Source organism: Centruroides sculpturatus, unplaced genomic scaffold (genome assembly GCF_000671375.1).
Source record: "Centruroides sculpturatus isolate CEXI.00-Female unplaced genomic scaffold, Cexi_2.0 scaffold1750, whole genome shotgun sequence".
NCBI lineage: Eukaryota > Metazoa > Arthropoda > Arachnida > Scorpiones > Buthidae > Centruroides > Centruroides sculpturatus.
Window position 1 is genome coordinate 47432 of NW_019385946.1, and position 17475 is coordinate 64906.

The following is a 17475-nucleotide window of genomic DNA, read 5'->3' on the forward strand; positions in this document are numbered from 1 at the left end:
CTGTGTTTAGTATATAGATGAGTTAACAAGAAAATAAATATAATTTATTTTTAAGTTAACTTAACTGGTATATAGATTAGTTATTTACCAGTTACAAAGTTTAAGAAATTCTTTCTGTGTGTGTACAAAGGGAAAAAGTTAGAAGACACAGTTTTTACGTATTGCCTAATTTTAAAAATTTTTCTGAAATTTTGTAATATTAACTTATTGGTCTGGCAATTTTTATCAAATATATTTACCAGATAAAAGTAATCATTGCAAAGGAAAGATAGGGATAGAAGTGTTCTAAATTTCTAATGATCCTAATTTTGAATTATTAATTAAGGAATGTGTTAACATTATCTATCTTTAGCTAGATATAAAGCACAGAATGCAGATGAGCTGCAAATTAGATCATATGTACAGTACAGTACAGTGTGTGTATGTATGTGCAGATTAATAATACATAATCTATAAATTGTTTTAATCCCTTAACTATAATTAAATCTGTAATGCCAGGTTATTTTTGGCCACATTTTGGCTAACTAATTTTTAACAAAAAACTATAATTTGTATGAAAGCTAAATTGTTAGATCATATTTTTTTTACTAGTTTAATAATAATTTTGGTTTAATTTAGAATATTCTGGAAGAATGAATACATCCAGAGCAGTGCTTTAACCTGAAATTTCTTAAGAGTGAAATTATTAGTTAGCTAAAATGTAGAGCAAAATAATCAGGTATTATAATCTTCAGGCTTATTTTTCTGCATAAACACACTGCTACTTTTTAATATGCTGAAGCAATTCATGTTGTTTAAATGTTTTAAAACAGAGTATAAGCAGGCATAATTTCTAAAACATGTAAATGTATATTTGATTAAAAGAATTCAATAAAGATTACTTTGAACTAAAAATTAGTAGTTTTTTTTAATTAAGAAAATAAATTTATGTAAATTTTTAGAAAGCCGTCTCTGTTTAATAAAATTTTGTACTGTGTAATATATTAAGATGATGTCTGAACATTGTTATATTAGTAAAATAAAGCACAAATTTAATCATTATCTGTACAAAAATCTACATATAAAAAATAATACACAAATTTTACTTTCAAAATAATTATATGCTATAATTATCTCGTAATAATGGTGTTTTTTCATTTACTTCTTTATGATGATTAGGAGTCTTCAAACATAATAGAGGAAATGTAGCTAAAATCTGAAAAAAAAAATTTCATAATCTAGTCTTATTATTTTTATTTTAAGATGACAGGTTATACATACAGCAATAGCACAACATGCTGACAGTATTACAGCTGACTGTGAAAATCCAAAAAAGTCCATTAAAATTCCACCTAATGCTGGACCAATGACCTCACTATTAAGAGAAAATAATAATAAACAAATTATCAATAATAACCAATTACATCTGCTCTTTAACATTTAATTTTGTTAGTTTGAAAACCTACCTCAATGATACCAATCATTTCACAAATATCTAAAGAAGATAATTTAATTTACTTAAGTGAAAAAAAAAAACAATATTTTTTTTTTATACACTTAAGTAAAACTTTATTAAAATCCTAACTCAAACATTCTAACTTAAAATAATTGCTGATGTGTCTGCTTTTTTTTTAATTCTGAAGTCATTTAGAACATTAACTTTTATACCCAAGTTTTTTTTTCTATCTTCAGGGATGATTTTGAAGAATTTACTTGATTTAATCTTTAACAGCAGTTTCAATTCAATTGAAGAAAGACTAGTAATTAGTCCCAAAGTACTCAGCTAAGAAAGTAAAATATTTCTAAACAACTTTGAATTTCAAGAAAGCAGACAGAAATAGAAAAAAACTTCACTTATAAGCTTTCAATGGAAATAATTTTAGGAAAATGATTTTTATCATTAAGATTTTATTCAAAATTTAATATGTAAAATTTTTGTAATTTGAATTTGATCTTTTATATATTTATCAAAAACAAGCATAAGTCATGTTGATTATTTGCTTATGAATTGGGAATTTTTTACATTACAAAAGGCTTAGAAATTAATTAATTGTTGGCCAATGATAGTGTTATTTTGGAGGATAATATGCAAGATCAAGAAATAATGGGTATTTCCCCTATATGTAGGTCAGTTCACTCACCAAATGATTTAGATTGAACTGGTAACTAAGTTCCTCACATGTGTGGTGTAGGGCTACTTAATTAATTATTAACAAATCCACAGACTGTGAACAAGTAATAATAATAATATTGAATCAATAGTTGGTACATGCAACAATAATGCTCATTGAAGATTATATCTTCAATAGACTTATGCCATTGATGACAAGTACAGTATTCAGATTCCAAATATTGAATTTTAAGTATTATCTGAAAATACTATTTTCAAATAATATGCTTTTTTATTAATCTGGATGATGTAAAATTATAATTAATGTGTTCATTGTGTGCTACATTAACAAAACTTTGTTTAATTATGCTTATTTCTATCAAGCAACATTCAAAATGAGCAGAACTAGCCTGTGTTACTGCTGCCAGGCTGGGGCCTACAGGCCGGACCTTCATTTATTCAAATTATCTTTGACCTTTTGTTTTTTAAACAAATAAAATATATAGAATGTTTCTTTATTAGTAAAAAGTCTTAAAGATTTTATTTTCTGCTATAAGAACATTAATTTTATAGCAGGTTTTCAAATGCTGTAAGTTTCCTCCAGGCCTGAGAAAAATCTCCAATTACAAATTTCTCAATTGCCCTGCACTTGTCACTAATTTGCATTCCTCATTATGCCATTATAAATTAAAAATACTTTCATAGCAAAAAATTTTTAAATTACTTTTCTTATAAATAATAATCTATATCAAATTTAATATCATTTTTATCATTCAAAGATAAGAAAGTAAAATATCTTATCTTTAAAATTTGTTCTAATTATCAATTAGAGATTCAGACTATGTACAAAAAATTTTAATTAATTTTTGAGTCTATCAAAAACTTTAAAATTTGATTTTTCTCAAGCAATAAGTATCAATCTCTTAAAGTTAAGAAGTGTGTTCTTACTTAAATATATAATTGCTAAATTTTCCTTTTTATTTTCAATATATTGAAAGATATCTTGCTAATAATGACTCAAAACTAAAAATTACAAATTAATTTTGTAATAAAGATGGTGCTTTATCTTAAAACTTTGAAAAATCAAGATTATTAGTTATTAGATGATTTGATGTACTAATTTAAACTAATTTCATGTATAATTTGGTATTATTTTTGATAGTTTAAATATAACCAAACTTGGTTTTTCTGTGTCAGTATTTGATTAAAGATCTAAATTTAACATATGATAAAAAATTAAAAGTTAAATTTAATTGCTTATTAATTTTACTAGCAAGTGATGGCTAGTAAAATCAATAATACAGTTATCTTTAGTTTTTTGTGTATGTGAAAAATTAATATTTTTTTAATTTATTATTGACATAAATCTTACTGCATTTATGATTTATTATGTTTCAGTTTAATGGAAATTGTAAGAATTTCACTGAATATTCAGTTCTGTTTTAAATCTACAAAAATATAAATAAATCAACTCAATGGAATTTTCCTAAAAAATTCCATTGAGTTCCTAAAAAATATAAATAAATTTCCTAAAAAATATAAATAATCAACTGAAATGGAATTTTTTAGGAAAATTCCATTGAGTTGAATTTATAAGATAAATAACCAGATATATCAGTTATCTCAATTTTAGATATAATAATATAGTATATCAATAAATATTCACCCTAATGAATACACACTGTTCCACAATCCAGATACTTTACTGTAAGTAACAAGATTATCACCAAGTCCTTTTTCACTGAAATTAGAAAATACTTGCAATTCATTTTGAAATTTAAATACTATATTACAAAACAATTTGTAAAATTTTCCATTTTATAAACTTACATGGCAGCTAATAATATGCATTCAAATGACGGAATAAAGGCAAATGCAAAAGAAATTCCTAGTGCTGTTACTGCAGCCAAGCACTGTGTTATATATTAAGATGATGTCTGAACATTGTTATATTAGTAAAATAAAGCACAAATTTAATCATTATCTGTACAAAAATCTACATATAAAAAATAATACACAAATTTTACTTTCAAAATAATTATATGCTATAATTATCTCGTAATAATGGTGTTTTTTCATTTACTTCTTTATGATGATTAGGAGTCTTCAAACATAATAGAGGAAATGTAGTTAAAATCTGGGGGGGGGAAATAATTTCATAATTTAGTCTTATTATTTTTATTTTAAGATGATGGGTTATACATATACAGCAACAGCACAAAATTCTGATAGTATTATGGCTGACTGTGAAATTCCAAAAAGGCCATTAAAATTCCATCTGATGCTGGACCAATGACCTCACTATTAAGAGAAAATAATAATAGTAAACAAATTATCAATAATAATCAATTACATCTGCTTATTAACATTTAATTTTGTTAGTTTGAAAACCTACTTCATTGATACTGATCATTTCACAAATATCTAAAGATAATAATTGAATTTACTTAAATGAAAAAAGAATATTTTTTATACACTTAAGTAAAACTTTATTAAAATCCTAAATCAAACATCCTAACTTAAAAAAAAAAAGTTAAGTTCTAAATGCTAAATTAAAAAAAAAAGCAGACACATCAGCAACTATTTTAAATTTAAGTAATGGAGACTCACATAAAAATATAATTTTAAACTCCTTTAAAATTATATTTTTATGTGAGNCTATTAATTATTCAATTTAATGAAAAGGTAATTATATAAAAATTGAGTAGCATTATTAATTTTCTTTTATTCTATAGTGTCCTGTTATGTAACTGAGGAAACAAGTTGAATAATAAACTTTGTTTTACTATCACTGCACTTTATGTATACAAAAGGAATATTAAAATGCAAGTAGAATATATCCTTGCAATTTGTATGGTGGTGATTGACTCCCTAACACATCTATTCACCAAATTTTCCCTCTTTTTTCCCTTATCTTTTTACTTGAATTCATAACGTCCTCTTCCAAGGGAGAGGATAGAGTTCACAAAATCATGTATGCTTGTTTGATGGTATAGTGTGTTCAACAGTGACTGCTACAATACTCCCACCCAAGTGTAAATATTGTAGGAAACATGTCATTAGGCCTTTGATGGAATGTGTGTGTAAGCGGTCAGTAGTCAATGAAAACTAAAATTATGCCCTTCCAATATGAATATAATGTGATGATATAATCCATTTCCACCATATTATATGGTGGGAATGCCTGATAATGGCGTAGATTGCAAAGCGTTCTCTGTGAAATGTTGACCACTTCTGAGAATCCAAGAGCTTTGCCTAGAAAAATGCTGATGGTTGCATTTTAGGATTGCTGATGGTGATATTGAGTTCATTTAAGGAGTGTCCTGCAGTCATTTTACTAGTGTCCATGAGCAACTCCAGATGATCTTTAGGATGTAAATGTGCCTAGATGTTCTGTGTGGGCTAGACTTTCCACTCCTGTTTAGATAGAGTTTAATGGTATCTATTTTGTCTGCATATCACAAGAAGGGCAATTCTGACACATCCTGGATGCACTTTTCAAATTGATGCAAATTCTACATTTTGGACAAGTTATAGAAAACTTGTTTGAGATCAGTTGATGTTCCTCCAACGGGCTGACTGTATATTGTTGAGGTATGTGAAAACAAAGTCTAGCCCTCAATGCTTTGTTGATGAATTGTTGAAAATTTTGAGCTGCATTGGTTAATATTCATTATTACCGTTAAGTCCCTCTGCAGTGGGTGGGGAAACGGGAGGAGCATCTAGAAACCAAGTAATGGCATAGCAGGCAGACCACATGTCGAAAGAGTTACGATCCTCAAAGTCCTAGAAAAAGCTCGTCAAATCAATTTAAATAAAGATAAGTGTCATTTTCTAATGAAAGAAGTCAAGTATTTAAATCACTACTCAGTTGAACTACATGGGCATGTCCCACTTTTAAACTCTTCGCCTTATGGGCACTAAGAGGGCTGCTTTTAGCAAACCCTTTATGTTTCGGCCAGGCCCACAATGGGGTAGCTGGTGGTGAGGGACAGGGCCCAATACAGTGGTACCTCAGGATGTGGGGGCCGAGGGGGGGAGAAAAAACTCTCAACGAACGATAATATGTGATATATATCGTCATCGTCTCCCTTGCCGTTTGGATTGCCGAGCGGTAACAATCAACGACATGTGGAAGCAGTTGAGTCAGAGATAGATGCTTCGTTTACAAACAACACAACCGTTTATTAAACACGAAAGAAGCTTACAAGATTTCTGCGATCTTGGAAGTTCTACGTCGGCTGCGGTCGCTGGGTCTTCCTCTCATGTGGTTCCACGATAGTCCCATTTTGAAGGAGTGTCCCTTGTTCGAGAATGAACCATTCCATCACGTCTGGACGGCTCCGGGACGATGCGGTCGACTTCCGTTGATGGAAAGATGTCGATCCGAGGTCGGGAGATGGAGACGAAGATGGGTGAGAGACACACACACAACAATAGATCCGTCATTTGGAACTTTCGGGAGAAGAAGCCGTCGCGTCCTCGAATTTCCGGGGTTTTATCCGTTTTCTCTCAGATTCCCCTTTCCGATTGGTTTCTCCTCGTCACCTGATGACAATTCGAAACCTTTCGGGGGGCGCGGGAGAGGTCAAAATCGAAGTTTAATTCGATCTGTAACCAGAAATGGTCGACGGACTTACATTCTTCTATTGTTTAAAAGTTAGCGTCGCGTTTTCATAAAATAAAATCTATTTCTAACTAATATATTATTTTCTCTAAAACAATTATTTTAACGCGAATTTTAGTGAGGGTTCGGACCTTTCCAGAGCCTCACAAGGATACGAAATTAATCCATTCCGAAACTGAGATCGTATCATGAAAATGTCGTAAGGTGGATCATCTTTTCCCATACGATTACATGTAAAACCAAATAATTCGTTCCAACGCGAAAAACATACTCCAATTAAAGCCAAGTAATACATTAAAAAAATAACTGTAGTAAGAAAAACAAATGAAAAATGCGAACTAATGTAACGTCGTATGGTGAGTTTTTGTTTGTATCGTGGAGCAAAAATATGTTCGAATTTCATGTCGTATCCTGAAAATTTCTTATGCTGGGGCGTTCGTAACCTGAGGCACCACTGTATCTCGTTATGGGACTCTATAATTTTCTTTCATATTTCGAAACCATGTTGTATCTTTATATTAGTTTTTCAAAACCGCAATGCAGCGTAATAATCAACACTTGGCATAACTCATTCATTTATTTCAGTTTTTGTTGATTAAACGTGATGCATAATAAAGAATCCGTGATGACAGCCGACTTAATACTTTTGCCAAACGACGTTGTCCGCCATCTTAGTCACTGTAGGACTCTATAATGTTTGACTATAAATCAGTATACCATCACGATATATCATGATTCCTTGTATGTCTGAGAAGCAATTAGTAATGATTTTGTGAAAATTTCTGGAGCACTTGACACATCATAAGGAAAACACTTAAATCTAAATCTACCGAAAGGTGTATTAAATGTAATTAACATCGAACTGCTTTCACTTAGTTTTATCATCCAGAATCCAGATTGCGCATCTAAAGTTGAAAAATATTTAGCACCAGTTAGTTTTGACCTCAGTTCTTCCACAGTTGGCAATGGATAATGACATCTCTTTATTGCTCTCTTCAGGTTTCTTGGACAAACTTGAAATAACTTATCTTTCTTTTCGACAGTAACAAACGAATTTACCCATTCGGTAGGCTCACTTACTTTCACTATAACATCTAAAGATTGCATATTTTCTAGTTCTTTTTTAAAGCTTTCGTTTATCATAAATAAAATTTTTGATTATACCATTGACCTTCCCTAAAACTGATATCATTTTCTGAGAATGACGTAAGCCTTACAGCCTTACTTTCACTATAACATCTAAAGATTGCATATTTTCTAGTTCTTTTTTAAAGCTTTCGTTTATCATAAATAAAATTTTTGATTATACCATTGACTAAAACCTTCCCTAAAACTGATATCATTTTCTGAGAATGACGTAAGCCTTACAGCCTTACTTTCACTATAACATCTAAAGATTGCATATTTTCTAGTTCTTTTTTAAAGCTTTCCATAAATAAAATTTTTGATTATACCATTGACTAAAACCTTCCCTAAAACTGATATCATTTTCTGAGAATGACGTAAGCCTTACAGCCTTACTTTCACTATAACATCTAAAGATTGCATATTTTCTAGTTCTTTTTTAAAGCTTTCTTAAAGTTGTATTTTTTAGCGATTTTTAAACTTTTATAATTTTTTTAATGACATTACATTAGCCTGACCACCCATATCGAAATTACATTCTAATACTGTACTACAAAAAGTCTTAGAAAAAGCTCGTCAAATCAATTTAAATAAAGATAAATGTGATTTTCTGATGAAAGAAGTCAAGTATTTAGATCACATTTTTAGTCAAAATGGGATGTATCCTGACCCAGCAAAAGTGAGTGCAATATGACATCTACCAGCACGTAAGGATACAACGGAACTTAAACGTTTTTGGGAATGGTAGCCTAAATTATTTAGGATCTTACATTGATAACTGCTGATAAAACTGTCAACCTACATCTATTATTAAGAAAGAATATAGTGTTTCATTGGTCAGAGAAACAGCAGTCAGAGTTTCAATCATTAAAAGAGATAATAAGCAATGCCGCAGTCTTAATTTATTTTCACCCCAAGTAGTCTTTAACATTGTTTGTCGTTCAAAGTTTTGAAGTCATCCTACAAAAGAAAAGACCCATAGCCTACTTATCAAAGTCATTGACAGAGTGTCAGTCACGCTACGCTCAAATAGAAAAAGAGCTGTATGCAATTCAGTATGTTTGTAATCAGTTTTAACAACATATTTACGGTCATAGGATCATCGTGGAAACTGATCATAAACTTTTGGAGTCATTTTTTAAGAAACCATTGTCTGAAATGCCAGTGTGCTACAACGTATGATGTTGAATCTGCAAGAATATGATCTGTGTGTCACGTATAAACAGCGAAAATTCCTGTTCATAGCAGATATTTTAAATTAAGTAGAGCCCCAGTACACCCATCCGATGGAAAGAATTCTCTAGAAGAGGATATCGGTACACATGCAAACTTATTGTTAACTAATCTTGCAGTGTTCCCTGAAAGTCTGGAAGAGATTAAACTAGCGACCCTGATGGATACAGAACTTCAAAATATTATAAAATATTGTCTTACTAAGTGAATATCAAGAAACAAGCTTAACTGTCAATTGTTTATTTAAAAGTCATCTACTTGTAATTCCTCTAAGTCTTCGTTTCAAAATATTAGACATTATTCACGAAGGTCATTTAAGCATCGAAAAATGCCAAAGACAAGCTATAAGCTATGTTGTGTATTGGCCAAAGTTAAATGTCGATATAAAAAAAGTAGAAGTGTCCCACTTGCATTAAATTTAGAAGAGCAAACAATGCAGAGTCTCTTATTTCGCATGAGCATGTCAACATGCAGTGGCAAAAAGTGGGCATAGATTTGTTTTATTATAATATTACTTATTTGCTAGTAATAAATTATTTTTCTAAATATTTCGTGTTAGTCTGAGTCAGTTCCAATAATGCTAAACTGGTCATAAATCTAAAAGCAATCTTTTCGCATCATGGGATTCCTTCAGTCTATCTCTGATAATGGTCCACCCTTCGATTTAAAAGAATTCAGATTATTCCTAAAGTGTTAGGACATAACTCAGAACGTCAAACCCACACTATCCCAAAAGCAATGGCCTTGTCGAAAGAGCTGTCGATACTATTAACTTTTCAATAAATGTCGTGAAAATAATTCAGATCCATACATTGCAATGCTCAAATATAAAAATGTGCCTTTTCCTTGCGGATATTCTCCAGCATAACTTCTGATGTCTAGAGCACTTGAATGAAACTCCCTGTCAGCAAAACTGTTTTGAGGCCAAGAGTCGTAGATATACAACACTACAACAAAATCCGTGCACAAGAAGTAAGTAAAGCAAAAACCTATTATGACCAGCACACTAAAGTCTTATCACCTCTGAAGGAAGGTGATGAAGTATACTATAAAAAGAGTTTAAATTATAAGTCTACATTTATTTTCAAATTGCAGCCCAACAAAAGTCGTCCGCTAATCTTAACTTCAGATTTTCGAGGTTACAATAAAGATAAGCACTGGTAAAACATTCTGCAAGTCAGAAACAAAAATATATGATTTTTTTCACTTATTTTTACAGCAATTGCACGTAAACAGCACAAATAGTAAGCATGGCTTTCAATTATCGCAATATATTAATAGGAGAAGCTACATTTTACTTTATACAGTAATTACACGTGTTCATCATCTCACCCTCATTACCCTACTGGTTACTACTTATCACATGCCATTTAGTTCTCGCTAAACCAACTGTAGTTCTACAGCTTTTCGCACTAAAATGAATTACGAAAAATTGATAAAGGAATGGAAAATTCATAGTTCATTTATGAGAAAAAAATCCCAAAATGATTTATACATGTGAAATAATCTCAAAGCATCAATAGTTGACTGTTTTAAGTTTTATTGTTATGATATTAATTATTAATGCTTATTATACAGTATCCTATATTTGCGTGTTATTTTTTATGTAAATTATTAAGCATTGTGGCAGAAACTTATCATATTATATTGACTCATTATCTCAAGTTCTAATCACCCTTCGTACGAATTTCAAAAACAAACAAACAAAGATAAAAATTTAACGTTTAAAAACATTAAATTTTTTAAACTTTTTAAAACATACTTTTAAAAAAGTACCAAATTTATATTCAGATCAAATAGTTCATTACTAACAACTTTACACTAATTATTAGAAATCGATATAATGATAGTGATCAAGGTATCAAGTGATTAATTCGTATCACCACCCTTTGCTTAATTAAATTTATTATGATTTAGAATTACATATTTATCATTTTTTGTCAGTCAATATATAAGACAAGCACATATATTTGACATTAAAAAAATGCTTTTTTTTATAGACGTGAAGCAATAAAATTATATAATTATCTTAATGGCTTTATCTTAAAATCAACTTATCATGAAAATACATAAAACATAACTTTGTGATAAACGTATTATTAACAAATAATTTATGATATTACAGTATTAATATTTAATAACGACTGTAAACTATGTCAAAATAAGAGCAAGTCCATTTTTTCTCATTCCGAATAGGCCTCTAAGAAAATATAATTTTACACCAATTAAATCGTCTGATTTACTTACTCCAATGATTTTATGAATTTTTATATATTCATACACTATAAAAATAGTTTTAAACTGTATGAAAATACACAATTCTCAAATATAGAAGATGACAGCTCAAATTATTTACTCAACAAATAAGTAGAGTATGGCATTTGAATTAAAATAATACAGTATTCATTATCTATACATGTACTGTATACTGTATAACACTTACCTGACGCATGTGAGGTTCTAATGTTGGATCTAGAAAACCTTGCGTTTGAGCTGCTACCATCAAAATTACGCATACAATCCACACTTTAGGTATCGAAAGAAGTTGTAAATATGTAGTCGTGGATGTCTCATCATTCGGCACTAAACAATACAAATTTATCAGTAAATAAAATTAATTAAATTTCTTATGACTGCTGTTATATATATATTGTAAAGTCTTTGTAAATCCGCACTTAAAATGTAAATTTTAATATTGGCGGTAGACTATCACACAGCTTTAGCCAATGATTTCACTTTATTCTATTACTATAGATGCATTTCGGTCCTTTTCTAAAAAAGGTNATTTTAAGTGCGGATTTACAAAGACTTTACAATATAAATAAAATTAAAATAATAATGTAAATATCTAATAACCTTACTTGATGATATATTTCTTAGTAATAACCACGATATTGGTATATTTATAACTACTACTGAACCTAAGATGAAAAAAGGAAGTCCGTAACCTCCGAGCTGTCATAAAAATAGATAGCATTATTAGTATTTTATATTATTCAATTAAAATATTAAAAAGTTATAAATACGGCGAATATATACAATCAAAATATTTATCTTACAGCATACAAACTGCCACCAATAGCGGGACCAAGACTCATTCCAATTCCAATGGATGTTTCTATAATTCCCTATAAAATTTTACAAATTTATGATGTAATTTAATGTAGGTTAATAATTTAATTATCTTCTAATAAAATCAAAAGTTTAAATTATTTGAAAATATATACAATATTTTTACGTTAACTTTGAAACAAAAACTGGAATTTTGGTTATGAAAACATGTAAAGATTAATGACATTTAATGTGAATCGTAATAATATTTTATGTAATTAATCTAATCTGAACATTGTGAACATAGGAAAAAATGTAAATTATAGTTTTTATATGCTTTGTACAGTACAGTACATTACATATAATATAAATTTTGCATTAAATCTTGCGTTTTAATATTATATCAAAGGCATACACTTACAAAAACAGTACCAATATCATCAGGAAACATACTAAAAACGTAAGTACATGAAGCAGTTGTAAAGGCAGCAGCACCTACTGCTTCAAAGATGCGGACTATGAAACAAAATACTGTAAAAAGTGTCAGATCAGTGAGCTTGTCTAAAAACCTAAAAAAAAAAAAAATAATTGTTAACATAAGTTATCGACAGTTTTTAATTTTATTATTTATAAGTCGTCGGTCAACCATGTTGTCAAAGAGATGGAACCTATTTCCTTGCAATCTATTATTCTGGTCACAATATTTTGTGTAGCAGTCTTTATAAAATTTCAAAAAAAAAAAAAAAAAAAAAAATAATTGTTAAAATTGTGGAAGAAAATTTTCAAAAAGTTTGAGAGATAAACATGAATTAAAGGCAACTGTAAGAAAAAAAATTGTTTTAGATCAAATAGGTATTATCATTCTGCATGAAAAAAGGAGAATGTAAATGTGTCCCACAGTATAGAAGTTCAGACTTCATGAAATTAACTTGTTTTAAAACATANAAAAAAAACTGTATCGTGTTAAAATAAAATAAAATAAAACACGAGCAAATATTCTAGAAGCTAAACGTAACTGGTTTTTATTATTTAACATTACGAGAGATAATTTTAGTAAACGAAATAACTTCTATGAATGGATGTTTAAAATTATTTTTTAAAAAATAAGAAGGATTTGATTGGTTTAACATCTAGAACATTTGCTGCGTTGTGTGAACTATTTTTAGAAGATATTTTTGGCTGGCACACATCATCATCAAGATGGCTGAGGTAAGATGCGTGAAATTTGTTTATAAAGTAAATATGAAAGTTTTCAGTTAAAAAAATGTTTTATGTTTGGATTTTAAATATAATTTTGTTCAACTAAATATTCTGCTTTGTGTAACGGATGATATTCTAAACTTTTACGTAGATACAAGGGTGGCAATCAATGACAACATCGATATTCGATCGAACTTCGTATCTGCTTAGAAAGGGAATGTATTCAGATGTAAAAATAATTACGGGAAGAAGTAGTAATAAAAAGTGTTTTGATGTCCACAAATTGTTTCTAGCTATGGCTAGTGACGTATTTGCTGCCATGTTTTATGGTTCTTTAGCGGAAAATAAATCTGAAATCGAACTTCCTGACGAAGATGCGGATACGTTCGAAGCCGTACTTAAGTAAGTACAAATAATCATATTAAACACTTCACAAGATTTTAATCATAAACATCTCTGATCATAAATAAAACAAAAACTTATTATATATACATATTTTATTATTATTTACGCATTTAAATTTTGAAATATTATTTCTCATTTTAATCTAAAAACTTTTTTTATTCTAGTTATATATATTCAGATCTTTGGGAGTTATCATCCGTCTCTCGGGCTCTGCAAGTGTATAGATTTGCAGAACTTTATAATATGCCCCATCTCAAAGAACAATGTAGACGTTACATAAAAGATAGTATACATTCGTCAGTATCATGTGCTGTCTATGATATGGCATCCCTTCTTCGAGACGACGATCTGAAAGAGATTAGTTGGCAAATGATTATCCAAGAAACTGTAGATGCTCTTCAATCGGATGATTTTTTAACCATTACTCCAAATTCTTTAAAAGATATAGTGCAGCATGATAATTTAAATATTTCCGAAATCGAACTGTTCCAGGCTATAATGCGTTGGACTTGGTTTCAATGCGAACGTTTGTCGGAACAACAGCAAAGGTAAGAAACTTAATTGTAAAATAAATATTTATGGTATATACATAACTTTTTCTTTTTTCGATAGGGAAATGGATGAAGTGACTTCTCATAGCACTTTGCGCGATTTGACTGATGATCTATTACCATACGTCCGTTTTTTAGCGATGTCCCCAGAAGAGTTCACCAACGGTCCAGCAAAAAGTGGAATTTTGACATCTGATGAATCATTCGCCATCCTCGCTACAATAGTTAATCCCGGATCTACAATGTTACCAGCTTGGTGTAGTTCTGACAAAATGACAAGATGTGAGGGCTCTTCGAAAGAAAACCAAACTACTCAATCACTCATTACTGCTAGGTGTACCAATTGGTTTTCTATAACGGAGCACTTAAGACCGATTCGAGCAAAATTTAAAATACGACATAGAGACGTTCATCTTTTAGGGGGAACTTTTTTCTTACAGTCGCGATCGTCTCGTTATAACACAATTTCTTTCGATTTTAAAGTAATTGTGGGTGAAGATCCAGAGAGATTGGTTTCTGTAGTCCAGTACGAAGATTTCTGCATATCTGGAAGGGCAAATCATCGCATAATGCTTTCACAGTCCGTATATTTAACGGAGGGGGACGTTTGTTCTATGATTATTGTATTTAAAAAAGGTGACGAACCAAGTTGGAATTTCGTGCAATGTGTTGGAAGTTTAGTTCCAGGTATTTTTTCTGTTGATGGTACAGAATTTCAAATGTATCATGTCGATGATGGAGAATCGCATTTTCATGAAATTTATCTATCACCCGCGTAATAAATAATAATAATAATAATAATATTTTTGTATCACATTTCAGTTGTATTTAAAGCAACAGAAATAATTATTTTGTAACAGGTGCTTAAAAATAAATCTGCATTAACAGAAAGATTATTTATATTTAATGTTAAGAAATGATTGTATGAAACTGTAATTGTTAATTGGTCGCTTCTTAAGTTTATATGATTTTACAATTATAAAATAGAAATATTTGGAAAGTCATATAGATTAATATTAACTTTAAGTAACTAAGACAACAATATTGTACAATCAGTTCGATATTGTTATACTTGTTATTACTAGTATCAATATTGATTCATTTTATAAATTATAATATGCAAGTTAGCATTAAATATGAATTTTAATAAGATAAATGCGGATATTAAATTATAAATTTTGTACGATTAATATATTTTCTAATATATTTAAATTAATTTATCATATATTTTGCAAACTTGTGTTTGATTATTTTTATATCCTAATGTGTTTAATTATATATACATTATTTTTCTTTTGTAATTAGTTTTATATGTTGGCAAAAACATCAGATTCTCGCATCAATATCTCAATACCTTAGTTCTTTTTTTTAAACTGAGTTGTTGTTTCTCTTATTTATTTTGGTCTATATTTAGTTTTCTTTGTTTGCTTTTATTAGTTGCATTGATTTGTTGTTTGTTATAAGTTAACTAGTCGGAAGTTAATTTATTGTAGCATTTTTTGAAAATTCATTTTAAGATTAAGAAATAATGGAAGAACTTTTTATCATAAATAAATATTATTTCATTGCTACGTATCAGTATTATTTTCAACAATATCCTAATTTCATCATTCAAATAGATAATAATAATATATTGAATTACTGTTCTGTACCTATCAATACTGTTATCAAATTCTACTACACATGGACTAATTGAATAATAAATAAAGGTGTAGGTAAGTTAGCTCATTAGATAAGAGAAAAATTATTTTACTTACTAATTTACCAAAAATAGGTGACATGACCATTAAAACAAGAGCATAAACACTAAAAATTATACCGGATACAGATTCTCTCATTCCCTTCATTTCTGCCTAAATTAAATAATAATAATTAAATGTGAATTATTTAAATCAATAAACAATTATAAATTTATTTTTGATCTATAGTTATAAGAAATAAATAATTCTTTATTTTAATTTTTATCCCAAAGAATGTGATAATCTCGTGTTATTGATTTCAATCACAATGATTCATAAAATATTTTTGAGGAACGTAATAACAACGTTACACACAAATTTATATTTTAACTTTAATTTATATTAAAATATTTTATTCAAATACATTTCAATTAAAATTTTAATATTTTATACGAAATATTTCTGTTTAAACTTACTTCCTTTGGAAAAAACGGAGCGATGATCGACATACTAAGAAACGAAGTAAAATTCACCAGACATAGACAAAGTATAATTAATTTCTGTAAACCAGTAAATTTGGTAGACGATTTCTTTCCTTTTTCATGTTTTTCCGACTTTTCTTCATCATCATCGTCATCTTCTTCTTCACTTATCCGGCGCCTATCTATTCTTTCACTGTGATAAAGAGGACAGCGATGGACTGATGATGCTCGTTTCCAAGAAGAAGTAAGTTTCTCTTTCCTTTCCGATCTTGGAGTAATCGATTCGTAGCTGTTTCTGATGTGTTCGGCACTTTTTTGTAAACAACATACACAATTATTATTCTCAAATCGCTCTGGTAACTTTTGGTTATACGTAGACTTCATATCACATGTTGTTTCGACATTGCATGCAGTTTGGTTATGATTAGAAGTCACGGTTGAATCCGATTCTATCGCCATTTTTCACGAATTCGATAATGATTGTTCAGTTTGTTCAGTACTTACCAGTGAAATGTTGAGCTTTGTCCAGATCGTTTTAACGATATGATTAATCAATTGAAGTTATCCAACTTCTGATAACAAAAGTGAGTTCATCATTTACCAGTAAGCTGCTTATCTTCTTATTTTTATGATTAATTTGTAATAATACTAAATCACAGCATATTAGACCTACATTAGGGCAACATGAAATTGAATATAATTTTATTTATTTACAAAAAATAAAATAATTTATACATAACTCGCAATATATTCTATTCAAACTACAATTTAGTCTCACGCTTTTAAACTTATTACTTAACGGAAGGGTAGGGCCTCATATATTAAAGTTCAAAGTCACAATGTCTAAATCTAGCCATATTATCAATAGATCAACCTAATAATTAAAATAATAATAATAATCTTAAGTAATGGAACTTATATAAAATTATTAAATATTTAAAATTTATGAATAGATTTATATATATTNATTAATACAAATAAATAAATGGTTTACTGTGTTTATTAAGCGCTTATATAAATTGATTAAGCCATA

The 17475-nt window shown here is 29.1% G+C and overlaps 2 protein-coding genes across 2 annotated transcripts; one reads left to right on the forward strand and one right to left on the reverse strand.

The window, feature by feature from the left end:
* Positions 1-946: 946 nt before the first annotated feature.
* LOC111612745 (MFS-type transporter SLC18B1-like) lies at positions 947-17315 on the reverse strand. The gene is made up of 13 exons (XM_023353992.1): positions 16437-17315; positions 15971-16134; positions 15303-15311; positions 12547-12694; positions 12134-12202; positions 11936-12029; positions 11518-11657; positions 5770-5875; positions 4485-4513; positions 3920-4002; positions 3756-3830; positions 1261-1354; positions 947-1195 (listed from the first exon to the last, which is right to left on the reverse strand). The coding sequence occupies exons 1-13, from the start codon at positions 16899-16901 to the stop codon at positions 1097-1099; spliced, it is 1575 nt and encodes a 524-aa protein (XP_023209760.1). The 5' UTR covers positions 16902-17315; the 3' UTR covers positions 947-1096.
* Positions 13116-15445, forward strand: LOC111612738 (BTB/POZ domain-containing protein 3-like). The gene is made up of 4 exons (XM_023353982.1): positions 13116-13334; positions 13477-13727; positions 13895-14278; positions 14343-15445. Exons 1-4 carry the CDS (start codon positions 13326-13328, stop codon positions 15058-15060), a joined length of 1362 nt encoding a protein of 453 aa, XP_023209750.1. The 5' UTR covers positions 13116-13325; the 3' UTR covers positions 15061-15445.
* Positions 17316-17475: the final 160 nt, after the last annotated feature.